At 46.4% G+C, this 11,632-nt stretch overlaps 1 protein-coding gene and 1 long non-coding RNA gene across 2 annotated transcripts in view; both read right to left on the reverse strand.

Moving 5' to 3' along the window:
* Positions 1–2,753: 2,753 nt before the first annotated feature.
* Positions 2,754–4,175, reverse strand: LOC142990475 (uncharacterized). The gene is made up of 3 exons (XR_012960791.1): positions 3,758–4,175; positions 3,173–3,624; positions 2,754–3,095 (listed from the first exon to the last, which is right to left on the reverse strand). It is a non-coding gene; the product is annotated as an uncharacterized LOC142990475 (long non-coding RNA).
* A 2,852-nt stretch (positions 4,176–7,027) lies between these two features.
* The window catches only part of LOC142990471 (low density lipoprotein receptor adapter protein 1-like), a gene marked incomplete at its 5' end in the record, with an annotated part of 5,936 nt that continues 1,331 nt past the window's right edge, over positions 7,028–11,632 (reverse strand). Inside the window, 3 exons of the mRNA XM_076140274.1 lie at positions 7,028–8,252; positions 10,662–10,696; positions 11,104–11,237. Coding sequence (XP_075996389.1) covers positions 8,099–8,252; positions 10,662–10,696; positions 11,104–11,237 — 323 coding nt within the window. The remainder of the gene's footprint in view (positions 8,253–10,661; positions 10,697–11,103; positions 11,238–11,632) is intronic.

Below are 11,632 nucleotides of genomic sequence, written 5' to 3' on the forward strand. Positions count from 1 at the left end.
ACATGTGAGAGCTGAAGCTTCACTGAGGTTTCAAAGTGTAAATAGATTTTATATTTCATTCTTGCTTGGTGGTTGCAGTTTTGAGAAATGTGGAAAACGTGCAGTAGAGGGCGCTATAAGCTCTCTAAAGTCCTGTAGTGTGTGAGAGAGCTCTCCTGTAAAGGTTCTGTATCACATTATGTCACGGTGCCGGTGGTGTGCGCTCAGAACAGTGTTTATGATGAGGAGGATGACGAAGAGCGTGTATTATAAAAACAACGTGCAAAAGCTGTTCAGCTGTTGAAATCTGCATCTCATTCTGTGTTCATTTGCACACACACACACACACACACACACACACACTGCGAGTGTGGGGGAAGAAGGTGGCAGTGCAGGTGGTTAAGAGAGAGTGATGAAGGTTACGCATGAGAGGAGTGGGCAGGACGATGACTCATGCTATGGCGGCTCTTATCCCTCCCTCTCGCTCTCTACTCTCTCCACTTTCACTCGTGGTGATAAGAGTGGAGGAAGGCAGCATTCCTCTCCTCTTCCTCTGCTCCAGCCAGACGGGAGCTCATCAGGCTAAAGAGGCTGCGACTAAAATTAGCTCCAACTTATGACACCTTTGATACGATGAGACTCCTGAGCGGCACACAGAGGTCAGGGAGGGGATTCAAACCCAGGGAGCAATGAGGATCATGTGTTTTTAATTTATCCAGTCTGTCATGGGATGAATACAGCTCATTTTGTTCCTATTACAACTTTACTTTTAAACTAAATGCTGAATCTCCTGATAAAGTGCAGCAGCAGTGTGTGTGACGTCGTGCAGTGAGTTGTGATTGCAGAGAAACTCAGTGACCGAGTTCGGGCGTGAATGACCTGAAAAGTATGACATCATTGTGACACACGAAGCAATGACAAATGTTGAGAAATCATTAAAAAAATTCCCCTTCCAGGTTGTTGAGGGAGGAGCCAGGTTGTGAGGGAGGAGTCAGATGGATGAGGGAGGAGTCAAGTTGTGAGGGAGGAGTCGAGTTGATTGATAAACACAGATGTTTAGCTGTTGCCAGGACAAACAGGAAGTCTGCAAACAGTGTTCTGCTGCATTACCCAGAGTAATCAGCTCCTCAGCAGCTGAAGGTTGAATCCATTCCTCCGCAGGAACGCAGAGCCAGTAACCGGCCGTCCAATCGATCTGCAGCCGTCCACACGCTAAGGGATAATGATGATGGTCTCCCTGGATGATTCCTTCAAACCAGGCCTCGTCTCTGTAGGCAGTAATGTATCTCCCTGCAGTCCTTATGGGTGTTTCATTCACTTTGTTTCTCACTTGTTTAAATGAGTAAACCAGTCAAACTCACTTTCACAGATTCGTCTCCACTGAATTCTACTGTAAATATCACATTGGACATCAGTCACTTGAATGTAGGGCCATGGTGAGGTCCAGTTTAACTGTTTGGCTTCTGCATTGTTTGGTGCCTGGCAGTGTGAAGCTTCAGCCATGCTCCCGTTTCTCCTGTTGCTTCCTGGGAACAAACAGCGATTCTTTGGCCTGGAGAGAGCGTTTGTGGGAAGAAGGGTGTGGCGTGTCGGCATGTCAACCATCAACCTTTTGATAACACATGACACAAAATGGTGATGACTGTAAAAACTCAACATTCCACTCTTTTCTAACACACTGAGGGACGACCGATCCAGCTTGAGAGGCCCCAGGCCCGTTCTCCTGTTTCTGTGTGTGTGTGTGTGTGTGTGAGAAACGAAGCTTGAAGCATATTTGGTTAGCGGTAACAGATGAGACACATTCTTCCAAATATAATTCCCAGCGTGTGTTTGGTATTAGAATAGAGAAATACCTGGAGGTTGAGGTCATATGGAGACGTTTGGTTCGTGAAATATAGGATTGAGCTCCACAGAGAAGCATGGTGTAGAAGACATGATCTGCTTTATTAGTGCTGTCATGTTTATATTCATGGTATGAAGTTGTACAGCAGTCATTGCTTAATGAGGGCTAGCATGGGTTAACTATTATGCACAAGATTACACAACTTCTATTATGAAGACTATGGTGTATGCTTACTTGTGTATGCTTCAATAAATAAAAGTATCTCATGTTTTCCACTACAGTGTGAGGTTGTGCTTCTTAATTTGGGACAAAGAACAATGAGGTAGACATTTTTACAGAGCTGAAGAAGATTCTCTACCTCACACTTCACCAGAGCGTCAAATGTCAGACTTCACTCCACTGAAATGCAATCATAGGTTCTCTCAGTGTGTGTGTGTGTGTGTGTGACGCACATCCCTCCAGAAACCTTCAGCCACACGAGTGCAGACGCTCCTGTAACATGGAGTCAGCAGGAGAAACTACAAGCTGAGAGAGGACGTGTGTGGACTCATAATGTCCACAACACAACAGCAGGTTAGGCTTCAGTGTGAGGAAGCAGCTGCTCAGGGACGGAAGGGCTCAGGACACAAGGAGCAAGGAAAGGAAATAAAAATCTAATGTTAAGACAGAGCAATAAAATAAATAACAAATAAATTTCTGATGTCTTGAAGTTGAATTAGAATGTGTGTGTGTGGTAGGTTCCATTTAAAGCAGCAGACCCTCTGCCATGTTGCTCACAGGCTGCTTGATCAGACGTGATGATGACACACACCAGTTTATCTCCTTACATTAAAAGCAAATTATTCAACCAGACATCGATTTTTTTGGGGAAAATTCCAAACACTTTATTCAAAATCACGAAACACTTTTCAAACATGAAAATATTAAAATGTCCAGGAGGAATACAAACTAGACCCATCAGACAAACACACAAGAGTAGGACTAGCAAGTCGAGTGAAGAGGAACAAACCAAACACAAACCTTTGCACTCAAACACAAGGAACATGCACTTATACACACATTTAGCAACAATAAAAGGGAATAAAAGAGCATTAAGATGTCGTTTCTGTCGACAGAAATAAGTGACTTTGTGTCTAAGTGCTTATTGAGGTTAAGTTAACGCAACTCAGGGAGCGGAAAATCTTTGAAGCGGTTTCGACCCGGTCCGTTCCGGGTCCACCACTCCTGCAGGGACATCCTCGGGGTCTCGTTTCCAAACCGACTCTGGTAGTTACTGAGAGCAAACACACACAAACACTGAGCGCATCATGAGGAGGGAGAGCGAGGACGTGAAGGAGGTGAGGGACGTACCATCGTGTGAGGTCAGACGGGTGCTGCCAGCGTCTGACGGGGACGCCGTATTCCCGCTTAGCCACGTCCAACAACAGGTTCATCATCTCTGACAGGGCACCTTCAAGACGCACACACAGGCAGAGTGAGAGCAGGAGCCAGGGTTTGTTTACATGTTTGTATTTCAACAAAATCAATAAACCTTCTGACCTGATCAGAGTAAAAATGTAAACAAACTGAGCCACAGTGTGTGTTAATGTTACAGCTGGGATTGGGTCTTGTGCCATCAACACCTACGGGCAAAACACGACTTCCTCCCGACCCCCCACGGAGACGCTGCATCATTCCTACCTAAACCTGCAGCCTTGTTGTTGTGAGCTGAAGGATGTGCATCGTTCAGATCTCTGGTGACTGAATCCACATACAGCTGTTTCTTTCTCTCCCACTCCTCTGTCCTGTGAAAGAGCTTTGGCCTGCAACACAAACATCTCTGTGTACACACACACACACACACACACACACACACACACACACACACCAAGCCTGCCCTCCACACTGAGGCTGATGTGATCAGTGCGCCATCTAGTGGCAAAGCTCCTGCAGTACCTTTGTCTCTCAGCAGGTTCCACTTCCTCCTCTGCTGCTGCTTTGCTTCTGCAGCCAAGACGGTTTAGAACAGAGACGACTGACCTCACCTGGAAGAGGCACAGAGGGTGAGGGTGTGTGTGTGTGAGCTTTAAATAACACAATCCTGACCTACACTAAGCTCACCTGTGTGTGTATGGAGCTGCTGCCGCTGACCTCTCCTCCTTCATCATCATTCACTCGTCCCTCCACCTCCTCACCTTGAGCTTTTTCAATACAAACCTGAAGCTCCTCCGTGACGCCGTCGCACACAGACGACTCAAACACCAACTCATTCCCGGGCGTTTCTGTGCTTCCGGTCCTGAGCAGGGGGCTTGAGGTCGTGTGTGTGAGCTGTGGCACCTCAACATCTCCGGGCTGAGGGGCTCGTCCTGCTGCATTCAGGTGCTTTAGGTAGGACTGAGTGAAATAAGCCTCCTCTTCCTCTGAGCTTTGTCTTTGAGCTGGTTTGCGCAAATCTGGCTTATTTGGAACGCTGCCGCCGCCGCCCTCTGCGTCACGCCGCCGACACTCCACCGCACCAGAACATCCTCCAGCACTTTCACTGTAGGAGGGGTTGAGTTGCATGATGTCATTCACATCATCGTCAAAAGCCAGCGACATTAACCCTGGCCCCCATTCTTCTGACCGTTCGTGCTCCTCTCGGTCCCAGTGCAGCAGAGAGTTCACACTTCCCTGACCTTCCAACAGCGCCGGCTTAACGATGGTCGTCGGGGAGACTAGGTCGTCACTGTAGTCCAGGAAACAGCCGAGGTCCGGGGAGTGAAGCACCGGGCTGAAGGGCTTCTTAGCTGGAGTCTCAAAGCTGTCATCCAGACAGGAATCATCAAGCTTCCTCTTTTTGGCCGAGAGGTTGATCAGATCTACCTTAATATTGATGAATGGGCTGGTGTGATTGGTGGAGCAGTACAGAGCGGCGTTACTGTCACAAGTGACCACTCTGGAATACTTAGACAGAGGTTTCAAGTGTGGAGGACGGAATCTGCCTCCATGAGCTTCAGTGTTCTCCAGACGACTGAAGACCAAGCTCCGAGGCTGAGTAGCTTTATCCATCTCTGTCAACAAACAACAAACAAACAACAGGTCAACACTTAGACTCCGCTGAGACTCGGTAAGAGACGAAGAGTCAACCGTTCTGTCCCCCCAAAAGAAGAACAAAGCCACATTTTTGTCCTCCATCAACCATTACAAGTGACCAATCAACAACTACTAAAACTCTGAAGTGACACCTGGACAGCAGCTCGTTGGTTCTTTTGGAGGATTCAATAAGAAATAAATGGAGAACTTTCATTAACAATATTCAAACAATATGTCGACTTCGTTTACTGCCGAGGAGCAAACCATGATGACGATGATAAAGATGACGATGATGGTTTGATGGAAAGTTAATCATGAGCGCCATTAACGCCTCTTCCTCCGTGTAAGCTAGCCGAGGCTCCCCGGTAAGAAGGCGGTGCTGCGAGGCTCAAACTCGCACTAACGCCGCGAGCAGCGTCTAAAGTCTGAAACAACACTTTACGAAAATGGACACCTGACACTTTTATGGAGTATTTGTGATTTAAAAACAGACAAACCTCTCCGCCCTCGCGCTTCAGCTAACACTCTGGAACCACTCGCTCATAAAAACGCGCGTGTCTCCAGCGCATGCGCACAGGTGCTTGAAACGCGGCGCCGTTCACGTTGACGTGAAGTAGGCTGAGGCTCCACTGTCACTCACTACTGCTAGCATAGGCTGATCCTTCTTTAACTGGCAGCCATTCATCTTTACTGCTACTAGAGTCATCCTCACTTGGCTGATGGTCAAGTAAGATGGTGTTAGCTCCACTATCTTGTAGATCTTTCCATCACGTACTGCACTTGAGCTCTACAAAATATAAAGACGCTAACTGTTACTCACATAATGGCACTATTCTGCACTAAATAGTTTTTTTTACAAAAACTACAAGTTACATTCTAATAACATAAATCAATTGATTTACAGTCAAAAAACAAAAAAAGTTACTGCAGATGAAATATTGTCAAGAACAACAAAGTATGAATTGTAGTTAAAATATAGCCAACGATACATGACATCCAATTTAGAAGACAGATGATTAATCGTAATTTTCTCCCAACATAAATACGTGGAAATTTTAACAATCGTATAACTCCTCGTTGTTACTTAATGTTACCAAATGTTTCTACCTGCAAGGGTCTCCTACTTTAGAACGATAGGCAAGGTATTCCTGAGCGGTTCAGTGTTTCTGGCCCTCCGTCGCCATCTTGTTTTGAGACATTTGTGTTGCACTTACACGGCTGGCCACTGGGTGGCAGTGTATGGGATGACGCGCTAACGTCGACTGTGGTGGTTGATGTGCAACTATACCATTAAAACCCTTGCATAAAAGAAAACAGCTTTTGAATAGCTGTCCACTGTAGTGACCGCTATGTGTGAATGGGGTTTGGTTTTCACTTGATTTACAAAACGATGACCTCAACTTTTTACGAATTTTGTCAATATTCTAAGATTTGCTCCAAATTCACACAAATTGATGCCAATGCAGCCTGGATGCTGTGTCTGAAATGTTAACGTTGTAGCTCCTTCCTTGTTCAAGATATGGGCTTTAAAGGTTTTCTCATGTTTTACGAAACGATGACCGGGAGGTCAACTTTTTCAGAATTTTGTCAATATCCTCAGATTTGCTCCAAATTCACACCAATTGATGGCAGGGCAGCTTGGTCTGAATTTTTGGCACTGTCATTTTGGGAAATTAGACCAAAAATGTAATTTGCCCCAAACTTACACTAATGGATCCCAGTGCCATATAGATGTTGTGTTTGAAATTCTAGAGCTCTAGCTCTTTCCTTGTCCAAAAATTGACTATTTGGTCCATGGTTACCCTGTCATTTTGGGAAATTTGACCAAAAAATTTATTTGCCCCAAACTATGGACATGAACCTCAAAACATCAAAATCTTTTTGTGAATACTGGCAGCGCCTGAATGTTTTTGAAGGATTGATACTGCATTAATTGTGGCTTAAATTGGTTGAAAATTTTTCAAGGTTGAACAACACAAGCCTCGATACGCGCTTCACAAAAATCTTCCTGGATGGCTCTACACATGCTTCGAAGCCTCGACACGGAAGGACACATCTTTCATATTCAGGACTTTATTGCTGTGACTTTTGGTGTTCACAGCCTCATATTTAATGAAATAGGAAAAAGTTTAAATCATTAGGTAAAACACAAAATTAAAAACACGTGGACATACTTAAATTTTTATTGACATTTATGTAAATTAATGAATTAAGTAAAATTCAAACATTAACAAAATGTCAAAAATAACACTGGGAATTCTCCCTAGAAACAAGTAAACTAGCAAAATCATTGCAATGTTATAATTTAACATACAGTGGTCTATGTGTGTAAATAATAATGAGTTTGTGGTTACTGACATTAAATTCCCTTACATGACGTGTATGTGCTTTAAAGGTCGATGAATGCGGAGTGCAAAAATAGATTTTGCATTAGAAAAAATATGATTGTCATTTTGTTTCTCATGCACACAACACAAACACACAAGCGCACACACACAGCTTTTTAAAGCCTTTGCTGCCCAATGTAAGGCTGAAGCATCTATAGGTAGTAACTTTAACGTTCTTCAGGACTGCAGCTGCTCCGTCTGACTTTTCCCTCCGATCCTATTCCATTTTCCATGTCTACGTAAATAAAATCTGTGACCTTGACCTCACATGAACTGTTCCGAACTCAACATCTCACTTTGCGCACACACACACACACACACACACACACACACACACACACACACACACACACACACACACACACACACACACACACACACACACACACACACACACACACACACACACACACACACACACACACACACACACACACACACACACACACACACACACACACACACACACTTTCTTGAATGCAGTACACACAAGCACATCCTCCAAACATGTCCCACACAGTGAATGGTTAAACAGACACAAACAGGAAGTAACACACCGACTGTAACAAACAAAAGACTGCATGTTGTTTTGCTTACAAAAAGGATAAATTGGTTTGTATTGCTTTGGCGTGTTCTGCGAGCAGCCCGCTTGTGTCGCTCTGGACATGTGGTTGCCAGGGCATCCAGAGTCACAGGATTGCACCATAGTGAGGACTTGGCAGCCAGATGAAGGTGAAACCCTGATGATGTCATCGGTGGCTGCTTTGACGCGAGTCCGTGTTTCACCCGCCATGTTGACATCTTTCCCTGTTTTCCCCTTTGAGGAGAAGACTTCGCCTTAGAACCCCAAAGTGGGGTCCTTGTCCTTTTGATCTGCGAAGTCTGTGTCAGCTTGGTCCCATCTGCCCTGGGAGAGGCACTCTTCACTGTTGAAGTCCTGAGGGTTTACCCCAATGTCCAGGACCTGGGGGTTAGTGCGAGACTCAGCGAGTCTGCAGGGACAGAGAGGATACACACTGTTATGCTTTTACTCATTTACTTTCATCACATGATCAATGAATGAGATGAGATTTGATAAATAAATACATTTCAAACTGTCTAACACGGACAGTTTAACAGTGTGTGTGTGTGGGTTGTGTGTACTGAATGAGTGGAGTTATGAACAGGATGGGGCTGGCATGGCTTGGGAAGGTAGAGGGCTCAGGTAGGAAGGTTCCTGGTTCAAGGCCGGGTTCCTCCTGGAGAGCCTGCTGAAGTGTCGTTGAGCCCTATCTGCTCCTGACGGGCAGGTCGGCTCCTTGCATGTATGAATGAATGTGACGAGTCCATTTATAATGACACCGCCGCTCTGTATCCTCACAGCAGCACAGCGACATGACGTTAACGTGCGAGAGCTACATGTGAACACACACAGTTTGGTCTCACCATGACATCACTCATTAACGAAGAGTGCAAAGGTGATGAGTGTGAGACGGAGAAACACACAACATTTATGATGAGGACGAGGACAGAGAGGAGGACAGCGACTTCAGAGGCGCAGTGTGGAGTTCAGCCTCTCGTCTCACACTGGAGCCGTGTTAATGCTACATGGCATCAAAAAGAAAAAGGAATGAAACTACTCGTGTCTTTATAACTTTGGCCAAACATGAAGCACTAAAGACAGATGAGGCTTTGATGAGGTGAGGTTCCAGTGGATGACATCGTTACCTGAGTAGGATTCAAAGCTATCCAGACTGCGGCTGGGGGTGCAAAGGAAACACACGTCAGGCAATAACACCGCATGGAAACATAGAGGTGGACGCTCTGTGCCGTGTCGCCTTAAACTGAACTTTAGGATTATTTAGGGTTACAGATCACCAAGCAAACCTAACACCTTCACACAGCAAACATCTGTGCCTGCTGCTAGCTCAGGCTGTGGCATGTAAGTGCATTAACGGCCCCCGGCCAGCAGGTGGCAGTGCAGTCTCTCCTTTCAGACCACATGTAGGTGGACTCAGCTGGAGACTCAACACTGATGTAATGTCAGAAAACTGGAAAGAGTTTGGATCTTTGTTCCGAGCACAAATCTGTTTTGGTTTTTAAGGTTTCTCAAACCTTGTGACGCCTTTCCCATGATTCCCTGAGCTCTGGCAGGGATCAGACCCCTGAGACCTTTGAACTGTTCACACCCCGGATTCTTTGCTAAAGCGTCACAGGGAAACATCTGTCAGTGTTTTGTCTCTTTCCAGCAGAGAGACGCACAGACATTAGGTAATGCAATCTCAAAGTGTCTCTGCTCAACAACAGCATTTAGATCAAACCTACAAGCAGCTTCTCCTGATTGACAGATGTCTGATTGAGGCTCTTGGGCCTCTAAATTTTAATCATACTAATCTCCGTGTGGTGACATCAACGTCGGCGCCATGAGCTTTATGGTTAATCACAGAACGGGTGATTAACAGTGTTGGGGGTCTAATTACAATGTGTGCTGACAAACAATCATCAGAGCTCAAACAGCCCATTAGTGCCTGATTACACCGACTGTGCTGCACATCAGAGGGGAGGAAGAGCAGAACGTGAAGGACGTATGAAGGACAGGAAGCGTCTTCATGTCGGTCTGAGGCAAACGGCACCACTGAAGCTCATCTGAGGCAGACTGAGGTCCACTCACTTGTGGATGGCAAAGAGTTTGAGGAATTCCAGATGAAGCCCCTTCCTGAAAGTGATGGGATCTCATCTTCTCCTCAGCACATCCAATCAAAACAGAGGACAGAGACTTTGTGCCTGGAACAGTGAGTCTGGACTGGGATCCTGTCTCTCTTACTGTGAGACTCTGATGGACACATTTAGCCTGAGTCAACACGTACTGTACATAAATATCAGGTACTCAGTCATTATAAATAATCAGTAGATTAATCTGTTTCCAGAGGACGCCCTGTTTATAATCGCTTATTTTCCTCGAGGTTTTTCTGCCACTGGAATGTTTGTGTAATCACAGGCTTCCTGACGTTCCTGTGAGAGCTCATGTGAAAACAGTGTGTGGGGCCTCCACGGTGGTAAACTGAGCCTAACAAAAGCAGCATGACTCAGGGCGGGTGTCGGCCGTGCCAGGGCCTGTAAACCGAGCCGCTCCGCCCGCTGTGCTGCGGGAGAGCGAGGCGGAACGGAGAGGAGGGACGGGCGGCGTTTATTACCAGAGGAGCCCAAACCGCCGGGTGGCTATTTTCAGAGCGCGGCTTGAGTGTGTGTGTGTGTGTGTGTGTGTGTGTGTGTGTGTGTGTGTGTGTGTGTGTGTGTGTGTGTGTGTGTGTGTGTGTGTGTGTGTGTGTGTGTGTGTGTGTGTGTGTGTGTGTGTGTGTGTGTGTGTGGTTACGTAGCAGAGCCTGTGTACTGTGAGAAACTGAAGGTAAACCGCTCCTCACCTTGAGAAAGCCTCGTCCAGGCCGTCCTCCAGCTCCTGCCAGACAAAACACACACACTCACGCATCAGCTCACAACACAGAGTTCATGTGGGGAGAGAGGAGACGTTAAGGGGAAATATGTGCCTCAGCAAGTCCTCAATCTGAGTAAGTAGGGAGGGATATCAAACCTGCACTGAACACACACACATACCATTCCTGAGCTTTCCCAGTGGTATTTAGACACTAATGTGTGCTAAGAGCAGCCCAGCCCTCTGCAGCTATGTGGACAGCAGATAAGGCTTCTGTTCAATGCTCCATTGTCTCCACTCAAAGTAGCAGCGCAGTAAAAATAGAATCCACTCGTTCCCCTGCCACAGGTAGAACATCAGCAGCTCCAACTTTCTTCTCTTCCCAGCTTATCGAGCCCGACCAGCTGCCGGCGACTTTACGACTCCTTTCTTACCCAAACGGTGTTGTTGTTCTCCGTCGCCTGGTTCTGGACCATGAAGGGATCCGACTCGGTCTGCATTGTTTCAGAGTGGACCAGCGCCACGTTGGCCCCCTCTGCCAGATCCAGGAGTTCCCCCGTGGCCACCTCTGCAACACACACACACACACAAGAGACGCTGGAGATTTCAGATAATTCACATGGAAACGTGGGAAAGTTCCTGTGCGGTGTTTGACACACACACACACACACACACACACACTCACACACACACACACAGATTAAGGGCGTGGTGTCACCTCTCGACTCCCACAGTAACCACAGTGACATCATGATCCTTTATGTGATTGGCTGCTAATGGCCTGCTGGATGATTGATGTGTCATCACACACACACACGTCTGGACCTCAGGCTGGGATCATCTCTGGGGAGGAGCCATCAAAACTCAACGACTACTTTGATGGAAACGGAGAATCTGAAACACCTGCACAAGTTCCCTTTTAATCAGAATTGTCGCCTCACTGCTGTACGGGGAGGAGACGCC

This window comes from Genypterus blacodes, unplaced genomic scaffold, assembly GCF_046128005.1.
Source record: "Genypterus blacodes isolate CSIRO-AG114 ecotype Tasmania unplaced genomic scaffold, CSIRO-AGI_Gbla_v1 ptg000543l_1, whole genome shotgun sequence".
In the NCBI taxonomy this organism is placed as follows: domain Eukaryota; kingdom Metazoa; phylum Chordata; class Actinopteri; order Ophidiiformes; family Ophidiidae; genus Genypterus; species Genypterus blacodes.